Source organism: Gracilinanus agilis, chromosome 1 (assembly GCF_016433145.1).
Source record: "Gracilinanus agilis isolate LMUSP501 chromosome 1, AgileGrace, whole genome shotgun sequence".
In the NCBI taxonomy this organism is placed as follows: domain Eukaryota; kingdom Metazoa; phylum Chordata; class Mammalia; order Didelphimorphia; family Didelphidae; genus Gracilinanus; species Gracilinanus agilis.
The window spans coordinates 140,459,358-140,486,429 of NC_058130.1; the positions used below are offsets into that span (position 1 = coordinate 140,459,358).

Genomic DNA, 27,072 nt, shown 5'->3' on the forward strand with positions numbered 1-27,072 from the left:
CTCTGGAGGAAGCTTGGGAGCTGCGGAGGCCTCCGGGCCTGGAGCTGGGGGGCGGGCAGGAACAGCTAATCGTGACTCAGCTTTTTGGTCTGGGATTCGGTCTAAAGGGCAGGCGGCTGTTGTTGAGTTATATAGGCCCCCCCGTGGGTGCCCAAAACTTCGTCGCTGGTAGATCATTGAATGGTAGAGCTGGAAGATACACATAATAATAATAATAATAATAATAATAATAATAATAATAATAATAATAATAATAATAACTCCTATATTTACACCACCCTGGAAGGTTTCCCAAGTCTTTTATACAAACGCCACAAGGCCTGCTCTCAAACTATAGTCACAAAATGCCCCTTGCAAACATTACTTTTCCAAATGAGGAGGCAAAGCACTTCGTACAGTTTTATGAGCACAATTATAAATGTGAATTGTATGTGACCCTGGACACAGTCACATCAGAGCAACTAGTATATAACAGAACCAGGACTTCAGCCCAGGTCTGGTGCCAAATTCAGGGCCCATCCTTTTTTTTTTTAAATCTTAATTTATTGCTCTTTTGATTTTACATTATTTTCATTTCCAAAAATACACTTCCCTATTTCCTACCCATTAAGCCATCCGTTGTATTTTTTAAAGTGGAGAATAAAAGCAATTAGAGAAAGTCTATCAAAACATGAATGATGTCTGACAGTGTATATGTGTCCCTCACCTCTGCAAAGAGGGGAGGAAGGTGTAATTTTCCAAGTGCAAACTTGGTCATTATATTTACACAATATTCAGTTTTGATTTTTTTGTATTTTCCATTCCCCTTGTGGTAGTCACTATATTTTGATCCTTTGTATTTAGCTTTCTCATCAATGCATAAGCCTTCCCATTCTTCTGTGAATACCTCTTATTCATCTTTTAGGAATCAACAATATTTTCTTACACATATATATACCACATTTTGTTTAACCATTTCTCAGTTATCGAACATGTACTTTGTTTCCAGTTTTCATCACCACAAAAAGTGCTGTTCTGTATATATTTGGGAGCCTCCTTGATTAAAGCCCTTGTCCCAGGCTCTTTGTGCTATACTAGTTTGTCTCTGTCCCTAAGAGGTCTTATCAGAGAGAAGTAACAGGATGCCTGGAATGAATACTGTTCATCTCAGCTAAGGAAAATTTCTGACCCTGTTGGGCAGCCCTGGGGACTCTAGGGAGAAGGAACTAAAAAAGGGAAATTCTTGCACAGTGTATGGGGAGGGGAGTGGGGGAGATGACCCGAGATCTTCAAATGCAAAATAGTTTCCCCTGACTTCCCTCTCAGTAGCAAATGCAGCATTTTGTCATCTTGCATTTAATAACCACACCTCCTGTTTGCTGCTATTAAAAAGGAAGGTCAGAATCATTAGAAGGGCTGATATAGAGACTTCTAGGCAGACATTGGCTAGTTCAGAGTAAACAGTTCATGGGCTTCTTTTATGCTAATCAGACGAATAACCTTGGGTTTCTCACAATGTTAGAAAACTGTTCTCAATGTGAAAACAAGGTAAGCAACTCTTAATCTTGTGCTGTAGTTCTGCTGGCAGAAAGCCAGCCTTAAGCGATTAATTTATTTTTGCTCTTTCAGGACCGGTTGGGAGAGGAGGCAAAGGGCAAAGCTAAAGCAAGTATTTAATGTCTGGGTTTGTCAGTGAATTTTAAAAATTCACTGTAAACCTAAGTGAGACCTCTTCAATTCTGCAGAATATAGTAGTTTCCTTTTGTTTTACTGGAACCCCAGCCTGAATCAAGGCAGGAATCATTTCGGCCTAGTAAAAAGAACTCTGTGTTTGAAGTCAGAAAGCCTGGGTTTGAATCTTTATCCTAGTATCTACAGTCTATATGAGTATCTTGGGCAAAGGACTTTATCTGAAAAAGGAAAATGTGATACCTTCCTCAGAGGTGGGGAAGAGCTTTCAGGTCATAAAGCACTATGTAATTGTAAGCTGTATTGGACTGGGAATCAGGAGAATGTGGATCCCAGTAAAAGGTCTGCCATTCACTTGCTTTGTGACATTGGGTGAGTCCTTTCTGGAAACTGACAGGGTTGGATCAGATGATTCCCTAGAGTCCCTTCCAATTCTACATACATAAATCTCTGTTATTATGGTTTTCTCACTGTTATACCATTTGGTTTCATGTCCTAGGATTGCATAAAGCCTATGAAAGTTGAAAAGAAACTTGGAAAAGGCACAGCCAAAATTCAAATTGAAGATGATGGGACTTATTTCCAAGTGAATCAAGTAAGAATTAGAGGGATTTTCTTACCATTCCTAGCCATAAAATTGCAACTAACATGTTGAATACCACTTTTCTGTGTTTCCAGTTTGCTTTCCAGCTCTGAAAGTTATTTCTGTTTGATATCAATCCCTGGGTCTTATAGTAAGTACACTTTTTTTATAATCAAGGGAGAATGGAGGAGTCCATTCAGATTGAACAATGTATGTGATTTGTTTAGCAGATGATATCTATTTAAGAAAGATATGGCCAGTGACTGGTCCCTTTTCTCTTTAGTATGTTCTGATTTTTTTAAGTGAGATTTTCAAATTGAAACTACTTATCCTGAATGAGCATCTATTGCATAATTAGCTGATGATACAATCAGAATCAAATTCTTTGTAGTAAAACAAGCTATTTCACTGAACTCTTACCTGGTTATAATTTGGGTTGAACTTATAGAATTCAAGTAGATCTGCAATAATCTCCTATTTGGAAGGAATTAAAGCATGTCTGAGGATGAAATTTGAGTGTAATTTAGTGGGGAAGAGCAGAGTTTTAGGAATGAGATGACTTGTTCTAGTCTCAGTTCTGCCTCTTACTGTGGCTAGAGGACCAGTCGCATCACTTGACCTCCCAATATTAAAGAGCAGCCTACATTCAGGCTTATATGTAGAGCATTGTATTAGGTACCAGGGAAGCCCATATTAGACTAGTCACACTATCATGTTTTGTTAGGCATATTCCCACCTGCTTCCCTTCTTCCTGGCCCTGTAAGTTAGAATTCACATCTGCTAAAATTTATCTTCTCTCATATTTATCTCTCTTTCCTATTCATAGACTTCCCTTTGTCCTAGATCTCTCTACTTCACACTCTTTCCATCTTTTTGCACTAATAGAAACTTATCTCTTTACAAAAGATGCTAGATTTTATTGACTGACTACCTGATCCCTGGCTACCCTTTGGAAGAGTAAGCATACTTCTTCTATTTCTGGACTCTCCTTTTGCCATTATCACTTAACAACTTCTCTTCATTTGAGGACCACTCCATCCAGAGAAGTGATGGTAAATGTTTAAAAGGACTCTGAAGGAAAATATATGCACAACACATTTTTAAGTTTAATCTGCATTATTAACATTTTCTCCATCACTTTGTTAAACCTAGGCAATCAATAAGGCAATACATCAAGCTCTGTAGCATCTGAAGTATAAATGGTTCACACTGAAAATTTAACATTTCTCTCTCACAAAGCCAGTTCAAAGCTGACTCCAGCACACCCCTGACTGTCTTATCTTTATCATCTGGTCCACTGATTTATTGCAGTCATCTACTGATCTTACTCTATCCTTTCATAAGAAATTCATTATCTGGCTTACAGTGTTCCTTTTCATCACAGCTTTTGCCCTCCTATTTGGGATCTTTGATGTATATGTCAATGTCTCCTCTCAAACCCTGGCCTCCTGGTTGACCTACCTTCTAAGTTGTAAGTCCTGATCTCAGCTGATTCTGTATGATAGCTATTTGTGTAGAAGAGAAGAACAAAGCAAAGTACCCATTACCAAATGGACAGAGTCATGGGAGACCTCACATGGGATTATGACAACTTCCTAATAGGACCATGCTGTAACTAAGCTGTGCCATCTTCCTCAGCAACCAACAAAATACCAGACTCAATGAAAATGCTTTTGAACTATGGAGGAAGACTTGGTCAGTGGCAGAACTGAAACTAGAATGCAGATCTCCTGACTCCTAAGCCAAAAAGCCTCTTTCACTAACCCCCCCACACACACACACACAGAGTCACCAAGGTGGAGATGCCAGAACTGGGCCATAAAGAATGATTGAGAATTCAGCAGACTTGGGGGAGGAGGTGAAAACAAAGGCATAGGGCAGGGTATTCTATGCATCAGGAAAAATGTGCAAAAACATTAAGGTAGGACATATATGAGGGATAGCAAGTAGTCGTAGCTCAGCAAGAGGACGAAGTACATGGAGGAGAATAGCATGAGACAAGGCTCAAAAAGTAGGTTTATTATTCTGGAAATCAAATTGGAAATATGCTCAGAAAGCTATTAAATGGCATACCCCTTAACTCAGCACTAGGCTTATACCCCAAGAGAGATCAAAGAAAGAGGAAAGGACTGATATGTACAAAATATTTACAGCAGCTCTTTTTGTGGTGGCAAAAAATTAGACATTGAGGGGATGCCCATCAATTAGGGAATGTCTGAACAAGTTGCAGTATGTTATTGTTATGGAATTACTATTGTGCTATAAGAAATGAGGAAGAGAGGACAGCTAGGTAGCTCAGTGGATAGAGAGCCAAGCCTAGAGTTAGGAATGACCTATGTCCAAATCTGGCTTCAGCCCTTCCTAGCTATGAAACCCTGGGTAAATCAGTTAATCCCATTTGCCTCATCCCTGCCCCCCTGTGTTAAGAATTGTTACTAAGAAAGTAAGGGTTTTTTAAAGTAATAAATGAAAATGAAATGATGAAGAGGAAGGTTTTAGAAAAACCTTGTCTGATGTGATTCAGAGTAAAGTGAGGAGAACCAGGAGAACTTTTTATATAGTAACAGCAATTTTGGAAAGATAATCGACTCTGAAAGACCTCTGATCAACACAATGACCTACCACCATAATTCCAAAAGACTCATGATGAAAGATGCTTTTCACCTCCAGATAGATAGCTGGTGGCCTCAGAGTACAGATTAAAGCATGTTTTCTCCTCTTTTTCTTTTTTTGAACATGGCTAATGTAGGAATTTGTTTTGTATGACTACACATATTTTTAATGGTTTTGGTTTTCTTGCCTTCCCAGTTGTAGGGGAAGGGAAGAAGGAGGAAAAGAAGTAGAAATAAAATAAAATTGAATTTTAAATAAACTCTAATTTAAAAAAAGGTAGGATTGTGCCACATTGTAGAAAGTTTTCTATGGCAGGCTAAGAAAGTTAAATTTGTATTTGGTAAGTGGCAAAATGCCAGCAAAAAACTGACATGACTTCCTTCTGCATAAGAAAGATTAGCAGCCATTTGATGGGTGGAGTTGGAGGGAATATAGTAATGAAGGACATATTAATGTGTGCCATTTGGAATAGAGAAGGGAAGCAAGTATGAGAGGCATTTCCAGGGTAAAATCAATAAGATGTGATATAGCTGTGAGAGAAGAAAAAAAAAAGAGTCAGAGATAAGTGTCAAATTTTCAGACATGGGAGACTGGTGGTGCCACTGACTAAAATCATGACGCAGAAGAGTGAGCAAATTTGAGATGAAATAATAAGCCCAATTTTGATCACTCTGAGGTGAGGTGCCAGTGGGATGTCTATCTGGATAATTGAAGATGTTAGTCTGAAATTCTTAAGCTAGGGCAGGCTAGCTAGATAAAGATTTGGGAAGGACCTACACAGATGAGATCTTTAAAACCATGGAAGTAAATAAGATTGCAAAGTGTAGGAATGAAAAGAGCCTAGAACACAGAACCCTCAGGAATACACATCTCAAGTAGTCAAGAAGACAAGGAGCAGGCAAAGGAGGAAAGGGATGGTTACAAATTCTACAGGCAAAGGGGAAAAGGAAGGCATTGTGGGCATAGACACTAGGGGCAGAGGTATGAGAATTCAGTGTTGCCAGCTTTGGTTGGTACATGGAGTGCATGGTAGAGAGTAATAAGATAAGGCTCAAAATGTAGGGTGGGAGAAGGTTGCAATGGGCTGGAAATGCCAGACAAAAAAAGTTTGTATGTCAATTGGGAAGCCGGAAAACACTTACTAAAGATTTTTGAGCAGAGGAATGATTTGTCTACATCTTTGGGTAAGAAGGATTGTTACTGGTTTCTGTGACACTGCTCTCTCTTGCTTCTACCTGTCTAATCATTTCTTCTCTGTCTCATTTGCTGGCTAATCATCTTTCTACCAGCTTAATGTGGGCATTTTCCTAGGTTTTGTCCTGACTCCGCTTTTCCCTCTGTATATATCCTTAATCTTGGTGATCTCTTCAGCTCCCATGAATTACAGTCGAATGTAAACTCCTTAAGGTTGGGAACTATTTCATTCTTGTCTTTTTGTCTTCAGCAGTTGACACATAGATGCTTAAGAAATAACGCTGAATAAATTAAATTGGTTCAGATTATCAAGTTTATGCAGATCCTTGCCTTGGCTGTCCCCCATTATTCCTTCAAAGTTCAGTTCAACCTACTATAAGAGTCTCCCCTGTCCCTGCCTTGTTAATGTCCTTCCCAAAATTCTTTTGCATATATTTTATATATAATTTCTACATATATGTTGTTTCTGTTAAAGCAAGAATTTAAAAGGAATGTTGGTTTTAAAATCCCAGTGTGCATGATAATGAATTGACAATAGAACAGATCTTTGAAAGGACCATGATATATGGAGTAGATAGTTGGAGAACTATGTTGCAATGTGATTGGAGAAGAGTTGAAGTAATTTTTTGGCATTAGTTTTCAAACATTTTGGTCCAGTATACCTTTATACTCATAGAAAATTATTGAGGACCCTGAAGAGCTGTTGTTTTTCTGGATTTTATCTATTGATATTTATCACATTCATATTAGAATTATCCACATAATTATTACTACCTTGGATACCCCTGAAAAGGTCTTGGGGACCGCCTGGGTTCTTCAGACCACACTTCAAGAATGTGAAGTAGGCAATTCAGAAGGAAGTCAGATTGTGCTTGCACCTTAAATGATGAGAACAGACAGAGAAAACTAGGACTTGACTTGCAGAATTTAACCAGAAGATTTGTGGCTTATATATATCCAGCCTTCCCAAGGTTTCTCTTCCAAACTTCCTATGGCTCCTAATTGAAGGCAGCTGGGCCTTGGCTCACTAAACAACAATGTTGGTCAGGTGGTGTGTAAGGGCCCTTTAGTATATATAATAAAGACCTTGAGGGAGAATAAAAAGTGCTTTAGATTTCCCTTTCTGTCCCCCAGAGTAAACACAGTAACATCAGGTTAAAATTCCAGGAAAGCAGCACAAATGTCAGAAAGGATTCTTTACAGACCACTTGGTCCTAATCCAAGGAGCTCCTACATTTCTAAATATGGGGATAGGGACCTGTTATTTTGCATCTAGCAAAAAGCAAAAAAGTGGGACTTGGAAGTTCAGGATTTAACATGGGGTTAATGTGTTTATTTAAGAAGTACTTGAGTTTCTTTTCTGTAAAGTTTAAATAGAACAGTCTGGATTCCTGATTTCCAGATAGCTAGAAGAGCAGCTATTAGGAAAACCCTCAGCTCTCCTGCAATATTGACTCCTAGGGGGACCTAGCTTGTCAGTCAGATCTGTAGCTAGAGCCAACCAAGCCTTTTACAAAGATGCTGTACTATTTACAAAGCCAGGCCTACCAGAGGTTCCTATATCATTCAGAGAAGCCAGATGGTGTAATAGACAGACTGAATCAAAATACTTGGGTTTGAATCCCAACCCAAATCATTTCTCTCTCTCTCTCTGAGCCTCAGTTTCCTCATCTGTAAAAATAAGCATATCACCTGCCCCCAACAATGGTTGGGGGGAAAGTGCTTTATAAATATTAGAAAGAGCTCCATAAATGAGTTGTTACTTAGTTTTCCATCTGTTGTTCTTAACCTCTTTCTTCAGCTCTTTTCCCTATCTCTCTCTTCAACAATTCTGGATTACAAATGGCAAAGTTTTTATTGTAGCTAGAGCACTAGACTGGGAGTGAGAGCTGATTTGGAGCTCCAAAAGGGCCTGCCTCTATTTTGTCCTCTGAAAAATGAAGATGGTGATCCCTGCCTTGCCTGCCCCAGAGTCTGGGGCTCAGATAAGATGATAATAGTTAAAGTACTTGGTAAGGGCCCTGCATTGACATCCCTTTCTGACTCCCAGCCTCATAAAGCCTGTTAGAATATTGAGTCCTGCCTAGTTGTTTTTCTCCCCATCAGGCCTATGATTAATTAGTATAAAGAACTCTTGAGGAGGAAACTCTCCCTGCCAGTGCTGGTATCATCTGCTCTGCCATTTGGTTTTGGAGAGCTGCTGGACATTAAAAGGTTAAGTGATAGGGGGCAGCTGGGTAGCTCAGTGGATTGAGAGTCATGCCTAGAGACGGGAGGTCCTAGGTTCAAATCCGGCCTCAGACACTTCCCAGCTGTGTGACCCTGGGCAAGTCACTTGACCCCCATTGCCTACCCTTACCACTCTTCCACCTATAAGTCAATACACAGAAGTTAAGGGTTTAAAATTTAAAAAAAAAATCTTTGAAAAAAAAAAAAAAAGGTTAAGTGATAATAGTCAGCTGAGTGAGATCCCTTACCAGGGCTATAAGGCCAATATGTACCAATGGTGAGACTGCACCAGCTGCCCAGTATGGAATAAACTTAACCCTAAGGCTCAATCTGCTTTTCCCCTCCATTGATTTCATTTCTACTTTTTTAATTCACCCCTTTGACTTCACTGTTTCATTTAATCCAAGAACAGCTTCAGGAAATCTGAATGTTTTGTCTCTTTCTGGTATTTCCAAATGAATTTTTATGAAGTGTTGAACTTGAATTTTAGGAATATTGAAATGTGTAGTTTCCCATGAGTATTCAGCTTTTGAGTAAAAGTAGACCCCCATCTAAAGTCATTCATTGGTTCTTGGGGAAAACAGCTTTATATTGTGTGGGCAATTGGCTCCACAGGAAGAGATGATAAGACGGCAGACACTCGGAAATTGCCATTATAAGGAAGAGCTAGCTTGATGACTGCTTACCATCTGGTTTGTAGCCATGAGATCCACTGCCGGTTTATTGGTGTTTTGTATATATCTACATATATGTGAGTTTTGTCTCCCTCATCAGCATGTAAGTTCCTTTAGAGCAAGGGGCTGTCTCGACTTTGGCTTTGTATTCTTGGCACCCAACATGATACTTGACAAGTTGTCCATAGGCTCTTGTTAAATGCTTAACAAGATCATGCAAAAGACAATGAGATTTAGCATCACAATGGGTTTGGTTCTGCCATATTGCTGTAGTTTTTGATGATTTACAAAGGTCTTCCTAATAACTCTGTGAGATAGATCATGCATGGATTAGGGAACTTGGAGTGCCATAGTAAGGTCTGCCCAGTCACAAAGTGAGTGTCAGAGGCAGGACTCAAAACCCCTATCTTCAGCTTCACATATCTGGGGCTTTTTGCCCTCCCTCCTACCATTACAAAGTGGCATTAGTCCAAGAAACATCATAAGTATACCTATATACTGCGAAATCTGAAGGACCTAGCCTGCAAGACCACTCACTTTCTTCTGTGCAAGCCTACTGGGTTAGTAGGCTTAAGATTTAACCTTAATGAAATATCTAATGAAACTAAAAAAATAAATAAAGTTTAAAGTAAAATAACCCAACACTGTTCTATTTCCCTGATAGAATAATACAAGCTGGGGGCAGCTGGGTAGCTCAGTGGATTGAGAGTCAGGCCTAGAGACGGGAGGTCCTAGGTTCAAATCTGGCCTCAGACACTTCCCAGCTGTATGACCCTGGGCAAGTCACTTGACCCCCATTGCCCACCCTTACCACTCTTTCACCTAGGAGCCAATACACAGAAGTTAAGGGTTTAAAAAAATTAAAAAATAAAAAAAGAATAATACAAGCTTCTTAAAAGCAAGAACTGACTTACTTGCTCATACCTATATTCCTAGTGCTTAGCAGTTTCTGCCACATCGTATACCTGGCTTTCAGATCCAAACACTAGAAGCAAATAGGCAGCATAAGGAATAAAGTACCTAACTTGGAATCAGAAGACCTGAGTTCAGATCCTGCCTCAGACACTTATTAGCTATGTGACCTGGAAAAGTCACTTAGCCTCTCTCATTCTATTTCTTTTTTTTTTTATTTGAAAACTTTTATTTAATTAATTTAGAGTATTTTCCCATGGTTATATGATTCATGTTCTTTCCCTCACCTCCTCCCACTCCCCTCCTGTTAGCCAATGCACAATTCCACTGGGTTTTACATGTGTCATTGACCTATTTCCATATTATTAATATTTGCATTCGGGTGATCATTTAGAGTCTACATCCCCAATCATATCCCCATCAAACCATGTGATCAAGCAGTTGTTTTCCTTCTGTATTTCTACTCCCACAGTTCTTCCTCTGAATGTGGACAACATTCTTCCTCATAAGTCCCTCAGAATTGTCCTACATCATTGCATTGCTACTAGTAGTTTGTTATGTTTGATTGTACCACAGTGTATCAGTCTCTGTGTACAATGTTCTCCTGGTTCTGCTTCTTTCATTCGGTGTCAATTCCTGGAGGTTGTTCCAGTTCACACTCTCTCATCCTATTTCAAGGAACCTACTTCATAGTTGTTTTAGGCTCAAATGAGATAGCATGCAAAGCACTTTGCAAATCTTAAAGCATTATATAAATGTTATCATTTTTATAGAGAATTGTCTTTCTAACAACATAAGATTAGAACATAAAGACTTCCAGTTAGCTCTTTAAAGTAATTATCTTTGTAGCAGCCTTCACAGAAATAATTTTCTATTAGTTGTTTATGTGTTCTCATTTTATTCTTCATAGGATGGAGGCTCTCACAAGCTTGAAAAAGCTAAAATCTCTCTGAATGACTGCTTAGCCTGCAGTGGTTGCATTACCTCAGCTGAAAGTGTCTTAATCACCCAGCAGAGCCATGAAGAGCTGGACAAGGTTTTAAATTTTAACAAAGTATGTGATAGCAGATTTCTAAATGTATATCTTCATCAAATGCCATGGTATAGGATTCAGAAGTTTTTTTACCTGATGACACTGTGGGGTTTGTTTTGGGGGGTTGGTTTTGTTTTGTTTTTTCTTTAAAACCCTTACTTTCTGTCTCAGTAACAAATCTAAGACAGAAGGGCAAGGGCTAGGCAAACAGGGTTAAGCAAGTAACTTGCCCAGGGTCACAAAGCTAGAAAGTGTCTGAGATGAGATATGAACCCAGGTCCTCCTGACTCCGGGCCCAGCACTCTCCACTCTGCCTCCTAGGTACCCCAATGCTGTTTTTTAAACATTCCCTATGTTTTCCATAATAAACCTAGAACTGAAACAGTCTTTAGGTGCTGCCTTCCTTTTTAACATTTTTTCTTAAGTGTAATTAATCTTCATACATTTTCTAATGTGAAGTAATTCATTCTGCAGCCCTCAAATGGTACTTCGTCTAAATTCACAAAAGCCATTGTAGAATGATATTTATATCATCTTTTGATATGATCAACTAAAGTGATTGAATTTGATGTCTCATTTATAAGTAGAACCGATGAAAATCTGACCCACACTCAAGTGTATATAGTCATTCTGCATAGTCACTCCCTTTTCTTTTGAAATGATGATTGGTTCTTCATTTTTTGTTTTCCAGACTGCAGAACCAAGCCAACAAAAGCTTGTTGTCATTTCTGTTTCACCACAGTCGAGAGCATCATTAGCAGCAAAATTTCAACTGACTCTTCTAGATACCGCCAAGAAATTAACTGCATTCTTTAAAAATAGAGGTGGGAAAGGGACCCCTTGTTCCAGTTGTACTTGGATAATGAGGAGGTGTTCTCAAACTATCAGGGTGGGAAGTGAAACACTTTCAAGCCTATTAGTCACTGACATTTTGCTTGACTGCATTCCTAAGTCTTTAGTCTTTTTTTTTTTAAACTTCAACCATTTATACTATATTTGACTTCAAGTTGAAGTTTCAGTTTTGAAGATCAAGGGCAGTGCATTTTAAGGTCAAACAGTTCAAAATTATGACTTTGATCCTTCCAAAGTTTAGAATTAACTTATTTTTCCTATAAACAGTATTTCACATTTGCCTAGTGCTTTTCTGATTTATAAAGCATTGGGGGACAAAGCCAAGATGGCAGCTTAGTAGCAACAAAAGCTAAAACCATTCTGACAGTCCTTCCAAAAAGTGCCTCTTGTCAATGGGCCACATAGAAGATGACCAGCCTCATCTGATCATCTAATCCAACACCTCCCAGTACTAGAAATCCCTTTCTTCTAATGAATGAAGATCTAGCTTCCACCCTAAAACCTAAAAATTTGGGGGTTTGATAATGCATTCCATTCTTGTAACTTCTACTTTTTTCCACCAGGCCTAACATAATAAGCTTAATAATACTTATATATGAAAAAAAAATTTAAAATACTTATCAAGTCTTCAGTACTCTAACTTTGATTCAGGATAAATATCTGCAATTCTTTTCATCTCATTTCTCAAATGAGACAGCCTAGATGGGCTTGCCCTGAGCCAGCCGTACTCTCTTTTATCTACTCCAGAGACCAATCCAGAGCTGTTAGCAGGCTGACAAAGGGAGCAGTGACTTCTTATAAAAATGCTTCATATGCAAGTACAGTGGGTAGTCTTTAGGGGCATTTTTGCAGATAATATTCTTTCCTTGGCCAATATAGAAACAGCTAAGGGGTAACATTACTGGGACTCAAGATCACTGTTATTTTTGTGGCATAATCAGCAGTACCATTTTCTCATTAGGCAAAGTCAATTGATGTTCCAAATTCAGTCTCACTTCTTGCTTGTTGCATTTACTGAAACTGAGATAAATTGGTCATTTTGATATTCAGTCAAGCAACATATAATACAAATACAAAGTAATTAGGCAGACTTGAGGTTGAGGATTTGGATTTTTGTTTTATTTTTGGATTGTTTTTCTAGATTTCTTCCTTGTTTCTAAATGAGGTACTCATTTAACAGGAGTGCACTATGTGTTTGACACTACTTTCTCAAGAAATTTCAGCCTCTTGGAAAGCCAACGAGAGTTTATACAGCGATTTCGAAGACACACAGAATCCAAACAAGCCTTGCCCATGTTGGCCTCTGCCTGCCCAGGTGTGCCTAAAGAATACAGGTTTTTCTCAGCCTCTGAGTATTTAAATAAAATCTGACAGGTTACTAGTTGCTCAAAATAAGCAGAGGGAGAGTCATTCTTAGAGGGGAGAGGAGGTGGGAAATATAGTGTTATAAAAGAACTGGTTCATTGCATCAACATAAAATCTACTGTTCCTAAATCTACCAAAATTGATTGTAGGAGCCAAGAAGTTTTTTCCCTGGTTCTTAAAATTGATTTTCTAGTCTGATTTTCATTTCCTCATGAAACCAGAGTTGATGTGATCATTTGAACAACTATTAATAAAGATAAAAGTGGTAAAAGAGGAAAGTTCTCTAATGTCATCATATACATGTTTTTTTCCTGTCAAGACTTTCTTTAGCAGATAATCCTCCCCCAGATGTCATGTCTTTTGCAAACCTGCTCCATAGACATTTGGCAGCAAAAGTACCTGGAATACTTAACCTTGTTTAGGAAGTGGGTGGCTAGGCTTTTTGAAGTTGTCAGATCTGTGCACTGACTGTATTTCATGGTGGTTTTCAGGTTGGATATGTTATGCTGAGAAAACCCATGGAAGTTTTATTATTCCTTACATTAGTACAGCTAAATCTCCCCAACAGGTCATGGGCAGCCTGATCAAGGATCATTTTGCACAACAACAGGTAATGCTTCTTTCTATTTGTATGAAACTGGCAGTGTTGGCAGAGCCCTATCCTAGAACTCTTCACCACTTGGTCACTTTTTAGGAATAACAAGACAGACTAAATAGAAAGTATGTGTGCTTTTAATGTGTCTCTACTAAAACCTTCCCCTGAGGCCTTATTACAGTGTAAAAGTGATCCAACATGATTTCTTAAAGGCCATGGCTTCACTGAGTCCTACTATTTCCAAAAAGCTTTTTGGGGGGCAGCTGGGTGGCTCAGTGGATTGAGAGCCAGGCCTAGAGATGGGAGGTCCTAGGTTCAAATCTGGCCTCAGACACTTCCTAGCTTTGTGACCCTGGGCAAGTCACTTGACCCCCATTGCCTAGCCCTTACCACTCTTCTGCCCTGGAACCAATACACAGTATTGACTCCAAGATGGAAGGTAAGAGTTTTTTTTAAAAAGGAGCTTTTTGAGTGTTGACTTGGTGGTAAACCATCTCTCTGCTGACTGACCCAACCAAGATTAGAGAAACTCGGTGCCAGAAGTTTGACCAGCATGTGAATATTTTTTGGCTGCACCATCTCATAAAGACCATCTACTAAGGCGTAATGGGGATATAATCTCCACTTGTGGTAGGAATACACATTGGCAAAATCCCAGTTCTTCCAAAGTATATTTCATTGGATCTGTGATATTGCCGATATGGGTACTCTCTCCCATGATGCAGATCAAAACCTTTCCATACTTTCTCAATGACCTCCTATTAATCTTCAGGTTGGGGATTTATTCTAGATCTCTTAATATTATGTGGGTACTGGTACTATACACTTTTTTACTATCAAACTTCTACTTCTTAATTCATAATTATTAAGTGCTAATGTCCTTTGAGTAATCAAAGATAATCTAATAAAGGGCAGTTTCCAAAATATAGGTTGCATTTAGAGACATAGAGGTACCCGTGATACCCTCATACTTCCTGAGAAGAGGGGAATAAAGCTAAAGAGCAGGGCTACTATGTGGCTGTCTGCATAGAGAGCCACATCTGGAGATGGGAGTACCAGGGTTCAAATTTAGCCTCAGATACTTCCTAACTTCTTAGCTGTTTGATCCTGGGGAAGTCACTTAATACCAATTGCTTTGCCTTTACCACTTTTCTACCTTGGAAACAGAGATTTTTTTTTTAAGCTAAGAAGGAAAAGCCAGTAAAGCATAATGGAAAAAACCCTGGATTAAGAGTCAGCAAATCTGAGCTTGATTCCCAGTTCTGCCATTCTATTTACTAACACCTTGTGACTACATAAGTCACTTCAATGTTGACCTTCATCCATAAAATGAGAGAGTTCAACTAGGTGATCCTAGCTGAGGTCCCATCCATGATTCTACAAGAAAAGGGAAAAATAAAAAGGGGCATTATTCTACCTGTAATGTGCCAAATACTTTTAAGTGTACTCTATAAAGCCTTTGAGGATGGATGAAAATCCCATGTAATTCAACTTAATTATTTTACTTAAAAGCTATTTTGTTTTTCCTCAAAACATGAATAGATCTTTCTCTCCAAGCTTATTAATTTTTCCCAGTGTGATTTTTCCTTTCCTACTTGACCTCTGCAATTCCTCCTTAGATACATAGATGTCCCAAGGGTTTTTTTTTCCCTCTTATTTAAAAATGATTTTGTTAGGGAACATGTGAAAGCACTACAAACTCCATGATTTACTATCTGTGAATGATTTCATTTTCTTCTACTAAATTTAACTCAAGACATCTGCAAGCAATTTTTTAAAAGCACTGACAGAGACAAAAAATATTTGGCAAAATTCTCTTTCAAATGGCCTTGCTATCAGAGTTATTTCCTGGCCCTTCCAGAAGTTGGTGGTGGGTATGTTGTATTTTTGTGTCTCTAATGACATGTCCTTGATCCCCCTCATTCAATATTTTGAGAAGTAGTATTATGTATTCATGTGAAAGTTAGGCTAGGACTCAAACATCATGGCCTTTAGTCCTAGCTTTGCCACTGGAAAGTACCCTATAAACCATCAAGAACCATAGGACTGAGTTGTTGTTTAGTACTGAGATTATTTTTATGAAAAGTAATCAGTGCAGCAATTCCATGTTTTCCATATTTTTTAATGTAGCATTTAACCCCTGACAAGATCTACCATGTAACTGTGATGCCCTGCTATGACAAAAAGTTAGAAGCATCAAGACCAGACTTTTTCAATCAACAGTACCAAACTAGAGATGTAGACTGTGTGATTACCACAGGTATGAGTAACATTTTTACAATATACTTAGCACTTCTCTGAGACCTATTTTCATTGGATTTTATAGTTGTTTCATATTAGTTACTAGACTAACATCTCTAGGTGCCTGGCCTTTCTCAGCATCCCTTTCCCATGACATATAGGAAAACTATGCTATTTTATTACTTTGGTGTGGAATCTAGCTATAACTTGGTTTTCCCATTCATTTCTTATTCATGTCATATTTATGTGAAATATACCATTGTTGGGCCTCTTCCTTTAGAATTGAACTCTGAATTTGGGGGACTTCCAGGTTTCTTAAGCACTCAACAACTGAATGCTTTGAGCATAACTGGGCTCCTTTGTTCCCTCTTTGGAACTGGGAAAGCCCTGGATCTTGCCTCACCCCAGTACCAGAATAGTGTTCAGAGCATCCCTGTTTCAAGGAGATTTGATGACAAGAAAGGATTATGTCACAAGCTGAACAGGAATCAGCAGTGTTTTGTTGTGACAAATAGCAAACATGAACCTGAGAACTAATTAGAACTATGTAATAACTTCTCCCTCACAGCACAGCCTTTGCAAGTACTCATGTCTATTTCTGGACTGTAGGAAAATGGGAAGAAGTTGGGAAGGTTTCTAGTAATCCCTAAAAGAATAGAAAATAAGATTTTTGAGGGGAGGTTCAGTAACCTGGGATGCTATCCTAGAGAGCAGAAAACCAAAGGGTGACTTAATCAGGCTCCATTATCCAACCATCTTGCTCCACAAGAATTTATTAAGTGCAGACTATGTGCCAGCCCCAGTGCTGGGTGTAGGGGATACAAAGACCAAAATAAAAATGGCCTCTGCTCTCATGGAGCTTCAGTGCTGCTTGGTCCTAATAGAGCAGCCATTCCTGATCAGCTGTTCTCAGTTTCTACTGAGAACAAAACAGGAAGAAATGGACTTATACTACACCTGGAAGGGTTTTAAAGGTGCAGGCCTAAACCTACAGTTTTATTTCTGTAATAATAATGGAGCTAAGTAGAGGTGTCAGTGACAGGATAATAGAAAGAAAAAAGCCTTCAGGTTTGTTAACTAAAGCATCGGGTTACCAGAGGAAGCTGTGGATATCCTCTGGAAGACTTTTAAAGTCCGATAGAGGCGCATCTAGTTTATCAGGGAAAGGATTTAATGACTTCTTGGGGTCCCAGGTCTGGGGTCTTGTAGGAACTGAGCCATAAGAATGTCACTATCTGTACTGAGCTCTCATAGCTTTAACTAAACCTAGGCTTTTGGTCCTTTTAATTATGTCAGGCTTGTTCAATGGCCCCATATCCCCTAACAGTTATTTGTTTTTTAATGTCTGTGAAATTTTTTCACCTAGATGACTCAGAATTTTTATCAGCATTCCAAGTAAAAAAGATTCTATGCATGTTCTTTTCTAGGGGAAATATTAAGGCTGCTGGAACAAGAAGGAGTCTCTTTGTCAGATGTGGATCCAGCCCCTTTGGATGCTGAGTAAGCACAAGTATTTTTGTTGCCTGTTTGCTAAGGCAGAGTCTTCATTTATATCTGCCAGAGGGGAGCAGAGCAAGCATCAGAAACATCCTTGAGTGCTCCCACTCACTGTTAGGATGTGTTGGGATCTAGGAGCTGTTATGGTGCAATGTGTGGAGAGTGGCTAATTGTCCAAAGCAGAGTGAATCAAAAGTTGAAGTGAGCTTTGGCAGTGGCCATTCTTTGACATGAGTGTGGCTTTCTAGAATGGTGGGTTAAGAAGGACCTTTGAAGTCCAGCCCTCCTATTTGATAGAGAAAGAAAGCAAAATCAAGGTCATTCAGCCAGTTAGTGGCAAAACCAAAACTGAACCAGTTCTCCGGATTCCTGGGCCAGTTTTCTTCTTGATCAATAGACATTTGCTGCCATAAAACTTAAGTCCCTTTCAAATAGAGATCGCCTCATTCTTTTACTTGCAGCCCTTGCACCTAGCACAGGACCTCGCACATAGCAGGCATTCGGCAAATACTAATTGATTAATTGATTAATCCAGTGTTCTGAGAGGACAAAATAGAATCCCCAGACTATTACTCTGGCTTCTGTGCCTTTCCTGTCCTTTATTTCTATACAGCTATTCCTCTGTCCAGCATCCAGTTTTCCTCAGTATCTCTACATATATTAGGTAAATTTATTTGTGACCCCAGGACCATTAACTAATGATGGGAAAGTTGTAAGAAATGCGAGTCTACTTTTTTATCCAGACCTTTAATTCTCTGGAACAGATTATGCAGTGATAAATAGCAATCTTTTTTCCCCTTCGTGGCCATTTATTTTACTTTATTTTTTAAACCTTACCTTCCATCTTAGAATCATTACTATATATTGGTTCCAATATAGAGTGGTAAGAGCTAGGCAGTGAGGGTTAAGTGACTTGCCCAGGGTCACAAAACTAGACAGTGTCTGAGGCCAGATTTGAACCCAGGACCTCCCATCTCTTGGCCTGAATCTCAATCCACTGATCCACCCAGCCCCCCAGCCCGAGCCATTTTTTTGGTCAGTCATTTCCAGAGGGTATATGAATCCCAAATACACCAGTAAAGTCATCTGGGGTCATTCTAGCTTGCCCCTTTGTGTGTATCATTTGTTTTCAATTTAATAAAAGCAAGAGCTCTCAAATGTGAAAAACAGATGAACAGATGAACAATGATTCAAATGCTTAAAGTAAAAAGCAGCACCATTGGCTGGATGCCATCCATACAAACAGAGATGGGGCTCAAAAGACTTTGAACAACTTCTAAATTACATGTTTTTGCTGCTCTAAATTAGTATCAGCTGTAAATGTACTACATTTGACTGAGCCCATTTCTTTTTAAGTCTGCAGAAAATGGCTTGGTAGCCTTCTGCCCTATTTAATCAGTGATACCAGATAGTTTGGGACCACAGTCAGAGTCGAATTTGGACTCATCTCTGTGTCCATGTGCATTCAGAAGTAGCACACAGAGCTGCCTAGACTGGGGCCCAAAGATCCGGATTCTCTTCCTCCCTCTACCTTCAGCAAGTCTTCCTCTCCCTGGGCCTCAGTTGCCTCATCTGTGTGAGGAGGCAGCCTTTCCTGAATGACCTCTTTTTTTTTTTCTTTTTTTTAAACCTTCACCTTCTGTCTTAGAATCAATACTAAGTATTGGTTCCAAGGCAGAAGAGCAGTAAGGGCTAAGCAATGGAGGTCAAGTGACTTGCCTAAGGACGTGTCTAAGGCCAGATTTGAACCCAGGACCTCCCAACTCTGGGCCTAGCTCTCAATCTACTGAGCTACCCAGCTGCCCCCTCAATGACCTCTTAAGGTTCCTCTCTGACCTGCTAAATTCAGGACTGATGAAGTAGAGTTAATTTGATCTCAGTGCACCATTTAAAGAATTAATTGTGGATTTGTTGAGGGTTTTAAGTCTTTTATGAATATAGATTCTATATTAAGGAGAAAGAAAAGTAACCCAGTATAACCTGTTTTAAAATATTCTTATCAAAGTGTCCTTGGGCTTGCAAAATTCTACCTAGGAGATGCATTTTAGCCTGAATCACTAAGATTCACTTTGTCTTTTAAAACTTTGTCCACATGAAGAGGAGGCAGGGCTATGACTTGGCATCGGAGTGAAATAACCAGCCTAGATATTTTCAAAGTCAAAAATATCTGCACACTAATAAGGTGAATGCCTAATTACATTTTTTTTTCTTTTCTTTTCTTTTGGAGGGAGGAAAGGGTTCTTAGGCCATATAATCCCTTATTTCTCATTATGATAAAGGAAAGAACAGTGGAAAGACTTGTGGAGCCCAGAAGACCTGGTTCAGGTCCTATCTCTAATATTTACTAGATTCATGACCTTAAATAAGTCACTTCACCAATGAATCATGGTTTCCTCATCTGTAAAGTTGGGAATATTGCTAGTTTTGCTGTGACTGCTATGAGGATCAAAGGAGATGATATAGGTAAAGTACTGTTTAACTCATAAAGTGCTGTATACCTGTTGTCATAATAAATAGCTGTCTCCCAAGGTAGTTGTGAGGAAAGCATTCTGTAATGGTAATCATACACTCTAGAAATGTGAGCTTATAGTATTATAACCTAGTAATATCAATGCTTCCTTGTGGAGTAGAGGAGACCCTGGATTCCCAAAGGCCATCGCAGCTGAGTGATGGAGAGACTAAAAATAAATGTCCACTGCATGAAGGCCAGGTTCATCACCAATAGATTGGCCACCTGGTGATGAATTCTCTGTCTCTGACAACCTTGGAAACAAAGAAAAAAACAAGACAGCCAGTTATCCAGGTAGAGATCCCTCACAGCTCTATCCTATCCTGCTTCTGCAAAGACAGCCAGTGCCAGAAAAGAGAGCAGGGATTGCTAAGGGTCACGCATATGCATGTGACATTTAGGTAGCTAAATGTGAGGTTTATAACCTACGACTAACAAGTGAATCTACTACTGGCAGGACTCACTCTTCCTAGTCTGAATATGATGCTCACTATAAATGAAATAAGACGGGGGCAGCTGGGTAGCTCAGTGGATTGAGAGCCAGACCTAGAGACAGGAGGTCCTGGGTTCAAATCAGACCTCAGACACTTCCCAGCTGTGTGACCCTGGGCAAGTCACTTGACCCCCCATTTCCTAGCCCTTACCACTCTTCTACCTTGGAACTGATATACAGTATTGACTCTAAAAGAGAAGGTAGGGGTCTTAAAAAAAAATGCTGTAGTCCACCAAGTAAAATGCTATCTACATCCAGAGAGAGAGAACTGATAAACTCTGAGTGCCACTTAAAGCAGGCCTTTTTCATTTATTTTATTTTTTTTGGTAGCGTGGCTAGTATAGAAATATACTTTGCATGACTTCACATAGATAATTTATATATTGTTTACCTTCTCAGTTGGTGGGGAGGGGGAGAGGGAAGGAGAGAATTTGAAATTCAACATTTTTAAAATAAATATTAAAGTATAATTAATTATACCAAAAAAAAGAATACCATAAAAATAACTGCAACCTGTAGGCCTATATCTGTCATGTGAGGAGATAGAAAAATTCTACAGGGAATTTGATATTAGACCCTCCAAGTTAAATCTGCATTAACTTGATTACTGATTGTCACATTGCTAGTAACAACACTAGGATTTGAAACTCAATCCAGTTTTCAATGCACAAAGGTAAGTATGGGCGAGGATGGCAAAAAATATATTGGAAAATATAGATCAGGAATAGAAAGAAAAAAACAAAGACTTCAAGGCTACACAGAGGCCTCACACCTATATTATGGATGTTTTCTTAAAGAATGGATTAAGAAGACACTAGACGTGTTGAGTAATAAAAATATATCACAAAAAAAAGAAACCAATTATATCTTGATGTATTAAGAAAAAAACCCAATACTGATGTAGAAGTCATTCCTAAATCAACTGTCATTGATTAGTCAGTTTAGTTATCATATCAGTCAATCTGATATAATCAAACCTCTGACTTGTAAAGATAAAAATCAATACAAAAATTAAAGAATAAAGATGAGAAGAAAATATGTTCTGTAATTAAGGCAGCAAACCTACTGAAATAAGCTGTTGACACTGAAAAATAGGAAATGTATAAAAGAACAGCTCTGGTCAACAGACCTTCTTCAATGTATTTATATACAGAAGAACCTGAAAATTGTCCCAGCCAGCAAACAGTTGATTTTGTTGCCAGGCAGACACATGGGCAGCCAAGGGCAACCCCAGTTCAGAATGTAAATTCATTGTCAAATCTTCCAAAGGAAGATTGTAGGCCATTGTGTCCTTCATAAACAACAAGAAGCAATGACAGAGAAAAACAAGATTACAAAGAGTTTTGCCAGAGACCTAAGAGCTTGCTAGCATTTAAGAATGAAACTGGTAAGAAGACAATAATTACATAAAAATGAGGACCTGAAGGATTTTTTTAACCATTAACAAATAACTGCCACCACATATTAGCTACTTAAGGAAGTAAAAATGATACTGAAGGAAATAAAAATGGTAAGAGCTCTTGTACTGGACTAGGTATATACAGAGGAGTTCCATGAGTAGATGAGACAATTTTGAGGACATCAGGATTGATTCTCTAGTTATGAAACAGGGGAAGATACCAAACTTTTGATCTTATTATTTTTTTAAAGGCAACTGAAAGATCGTCAATAACTACTAATCCATGTGCTGACTTTACTTTTCCTTACTAATAAAATTTTTGTGAGAATAATCTTCATATACATCTATATGTCAAAAACTTGAAAGTTTGAGAAAAGAATCAACAAACTTTCATGATTTTTAGTAGTCATATATTTGTAGCAGAGTTGAATGAAAGGTAAGAGAAGACAAGATCTCACTAAATTTATTGTTGAGTATAAAAAATTTTATTTGGCAGAGCAAAACACCACCTTGAAGGCTTTCCTTCAATAAAGTATATTCCATTTATGTCAAAGTAATACTAGACTTTGTAAAAGATAAAGCAACAAAAATAATTTTGTTCAACCCTTATTAATATCAGGCAAAGCAAATAAAATCTTATGCTTGCCAACCATATTTGACATTCATTTAAGGGTTCTCGAGTCCAAATGATAAAGCCCTACAGAAAACATGGTGCATTTTCATTAAGACCCTTATCTTACGCAGCTTCCTAAATGAAATCTGATTATTCAAAAGCCTTCCACCTAATCCCCCAGAAAAATACAAGTAGGTGAAAAATGTTTCTGATTTGTGATAATTTGTGATAATTTGAGATAAAGGTGATCCACCAGTACATATGCCTCAAACATGCTGCAGATAAGCTTGATCTAGAATGGATTAGGAAAAAGAAAAAGGATTGAGTTGCCTTTTAAAAATTAATTGTACTTTTACAAAAGTACTTATTGCACCATGCTTTTTATAGTGGTAAAAATTGGAAAATGAGGGGTTGTTGCTCGATTGGGGAATGACTGAACAAATTGTGGTATTTAATGGTGATGGATTTCCATTGTGGTGTAAAGAATATTGAACTAGAGGATTTCTATGGGAACTGGAAAGACCTCCAGGAATCGATGCAGAGCAAAATGACCTGAACCAGAAGAACATTGTACACAGAGACTGATATACTGTGGCATAATCAAATGTAATTGACTTCTTTACTAGTAGCAATGCAAAGACCCAGGACAATCTCAAGGGACTTATGAGAAAGTCCTCATCCAGAGAAAGAACTATGCGAGTAGAAATGCAGAAGTAAAACATATGATTGATTATGTGATCTGATGCATATATGCCTAGTGTTTTGACTTCAGAAGAACTATTACAAATATGAATAATATGGAAATAGGTTTTGAACAGTGATATATGTATAACTCAGTGGAACTACTTAGCTCTGGGAGGAGAGAGGGACAAGTAGAGAGAAACAACATAAATCTTGTAACCATGGAAAAATATTCTAATTAATTTAAAAAATTAAAATTTAAAATTTAATTAGGAAAAAAAAATTAATTGTTCAAGTGCTCCTAGTGCTTCCAACCTGAAACAGATTTATCCTTTTAATATTAATATTCTTAGGTAATGCCATATGGCTGTGAACTGTGAAATGCAATATCTCCAGAGAATTAAAGTTGAGAATGGGGAGACACGTGGTGAATATAAGTAGGTTACAATATATTAAAAATGAAGAATTGTTTGGGAGACAGCATAAAGGATGTCATCAGACAGAAAAAAATTGACAAAGAACAGGAGATGTGCCTGGGTACCCTGTTGGTATCCATCCTATGTTAGGAAATCTAGAGGAAGGCCTCAGCCATGATGAGTGGAACCAAGGATTATACTATGAATTTAAGGGGTCACATAGGTAAGAGTGTGTACAAGATGAGTAGATGTGAATGGACTGTAATCTGCACTATTGTATCAAACATTCTCATGAGGACACAGATCCACTGAAATAATGGTTAATATCAAACTATAGATAACCCCCAAATCAATGGACCAGTAAGCATTTACTAAGCTCTAGTCATAGCAAATGCAGGCATAACTGTTGTATTTGACTTTGGAGTCCATTCAAATGTGCAGCACGTCCCATTCAATGCTTTTCCTTTGGCCTTTCAACAAGCTGAGACACATCTTCTCAGACAGCTCCCAGTGCCTGCTTTTCCTTGGGATTATTTTCATAGATGGAAAAAGAGAACATGGCACTTCAGTTTAGTTAGGGTATTGGGCTCCTGGTGTCAGAACCTCTGATCTTGGTGTGACTCTAGCTAAGTCTGCTTGGGTTCCCTGATGAGGTTACTGGTAGCTCTCCTGGTAGAGACCAGCAGGACGTGATGCTGAACACACTGAAGCATTTACTAATGAATCTCAGTTCCTGTAAACAAGAGCAAGGAAGTTAAAAATAGAAGCTTTGAAGCAGATTCCCAGGCACAGTGTTGCTCTTCGTAGTTCTTCCCAAATGAAGATGTTAATCTGCAGAATACTATAGCTTTTGCTTCTAGCATAGAAGCCTCCATGCTGACCGAGTTGAAGGGCAGCCTTGGTTTCTGCCCAGCTATTTCCTCAGTGCCAGCTTTCTTATTAACCTTCTATACAAATCCATTGTTCTATTCCACACTGAATTTGTTGTTTCTGCTGTGCAGGTCTAAGCCCTAAATAGAGGCTAGCATACCTGTAAAGGAATGAACTGAAATTATATTCATGTGACTGAGAAGCATGGAATTGACTTGACATGTCTCTAGCAAGAATTTGTTCTTAATATAGTCTAAAATTGATTAAAGGACAAGGAACAAGTTGTAGGTGATTTCAGGGCTTTGGCCTCTCATGAGAGGCAGCCTGGAATTGGTAGATAGTGGGGAAGTAGATAGAACCAAAAGATCCAGTTCTCAGCACTAGACACCAACTATCTGTTGACCCAGGAAAAACATGTAGCATCTCTGAGCCTCAGTTACTTCATCTGTCAAAGATCATTCTTGCACTGCCTGCTTTAGGATGGGCATGCAAGGCAGCATACCTTCATAAATTCAAATCCAGCCTCAGCTACTTACTACCTGTGTGGTTCTGGGCAAGTCACTTTAACCCTGTTTGCCTTGGTTCCTCCAGTGTAAAGTGAACTGGAGAAAATGACAAGCCACTACAGTATCTTTGCCAGGAAAACCCCAAATGGAGTCACAAAGAGTCAGACAAGACTGAAGATTAATAACATGAGGACAGTGTTTTGCACATCTTACATCAGTGCCAGCTGTTGTCAAATGATGAATTCACACATAGATGGCCACTCAAAGCACTTTTTCAGTTTTACAAATAAACACCAAAACTACCAGAATACAACCATTTTTCACCAGCTCACATTCTTCTAAAGATGCTCATGGGATCAATCAATTCAATTAAATCTAGGCTCATTGTTCCTTGCTTGATATCGTGAGCCACTACAAGCCTTTATTCTGTTATAATCTGACTTTAAAAAATGCTTACTAGTATCTTTCATTTTTAGATCAGTTTCTGAATATGCCCCTCTCCAGCCAGCCATCCTTTGTGATGAAGAATAAAAAAGGGAAAAACAGCTCATTAAATCTGACCAAGAACTCCGTCATGTCTAACAGTATATGCAGTATTCCACACCCATAATCTCCTACCTGTGCAAAGAAGGGAGCCAGGTTCATTTTCTCTGCGCTCTCCTGGGGCCAACCTAATACTTTCATTTTCACAGGCATTTAGAATCTAATATCAGAGGCCCTTGGTCATTACCAGGGAGTCAGAAAACAAAGCATTCCATTTGGCACCTTCAGCACAGACTCGTTGTACTTTTTTATCTCATTCCGCAGGCAAGTGGGCCAGAATACATAGAAACGTATTCGTGCATGATTTGGTACGGGAATGGAGCTGTGTTGATTTTGTATCCAAGCACAGCAGTACTGGGTGCAGTGAGCCTTGTCCCATAGGCCTCAGTGGGCTGCTGAAGTCGAATGGCCTGCATGTAACATGATGAACCAAGGGAGAGCCCCACTTCATTTCCTGCACCAGTACACATGTGCCCATCTCCCTGCATAATGTGATAAAAGGGTAATGATCCGACTGAGCCATTCCCGGATCTTGGTATTAAAGTGCAGTGTATTTGTTCACCCAGTACATTAGACACAAAAAGGCTTTTGAGCTTCCAGTATGTCTCGTAATGAATTTCCCTAAAAATTTACTGCTACCATTTGTGATTGTCCTTTATGCCACATGTTCCCTTTTGCTGGGGCAGAAATTCCATTGTCAGCAAGTGGGCCCATGGTGAGGCCTTCCATAAACACCGGACCTGTCTGCCTCGGAGATCCTGCAGGATCAGAAGCGCAGGGCCATAGGAGCCATTCTGGAAGGCAGGGAGCAGCAGATCAATGAGAAAAACCTTTTCCTTGTTACTGGAGATGAATTTCTTCTCAAGCTGGTTGTGATCTCTGCCATCCTCTCTCCCCAGGTTTAGCAGTGTTTCTGGAGGGGAGCTCCTTGGCCACCATGGAGGAGGTTCTGGTGGTTATTTAGAGCATATATTTCGACACGCAGCCCAAGAACTCTTTGGAATGCAAGTGGATGAAATCACCTACAAACCCTTAAAGTAAGACTTTTCAACTACTGTGCAGAAAAGAGGATTTGGAATGTGATCACCCCAGATAACTGAATATGTGAACTGTCTGGCAACAGTTAGTCCCTAAACAAGCATTTGTTAAGCCCCGCCTGTATGCCAAGCACTGTGCTATGTCCTAAAAATATAAATGCAAATACTACCTGTCCTCAAGGACCTAAAACTGTAAGAGGATGGATGTAAGCTTATACATACACACACATACATGAATGCAAACTAAATAAGGTAGTTTAGTGGGGAGATACAGGAAACAAAGAGAAATCAGGAAAGTCCTCATGGAGGAGGTGGAATTTAACTGAGCTTTGAAGGAAAATAGAGATTCTGAGAGGGTGCAGTTCAGGAAGAAATTCGCTCCAGACATGGAAAGCAGTCTTACAGAAATGGAAGAGTGGGTGTTATGTGTGAAATAGAGCAAATTCTGAAGTCGGTTTGGCTGAGAGTACATAAAAGTCATATATGATAAGGTAGGAAGGATAAGTTAAAGCCAGGTTGTGAATGGCTTTACATAAGGCTAATGAAGTA

At 38.9% G+C, this 27,072-nt stretch overlaps 1 protein-coding gene across 1 annotated transcript in view; it reads left to right on the forward strand.

The window, feature by feature from the left end:
• CIAO3 (cytosolic iron-sulfur assembly component 3) overlaps positions 1 to 27,072 on the forward strand; it is a 36,340-nt gene that overhangs the window by 5,619 nt on the left and 3,649 nt on the right. Inside the window, exons 3-9 of the mRNA XM_044657500.1 lie at positions 10,784 to 10,927; positions 11,598 to 11,730; positions 12,939 to 13,073; positions 13,615 to 13,733; positions 15,849 to 15,978; positions 17,387 to 17,459; positions 26,386 to 26,523. Of these exons, the coding sequence (XP_044513435.1) occupies positions 10,784 to 10,927; positions 11,598 to 11,730; positions 12,939 to 13,073; positions 13,615 to 13,733; positions 15,849 to 15,978; positions 17,387 to 17,459; positions 26,386 to 26,523 (872 nt within the window). The remainder of the gene's footprint in view (positions 1 to 10,783; positions 10,928 to 11,597; positions 11,731 to 12,938; positions 13,074 to 13,614; positions 13,734 to 15,848; positions 15,979 to 17,386; positions 17,460 to 26,385; positions 26,524 to 27,072) is intronic.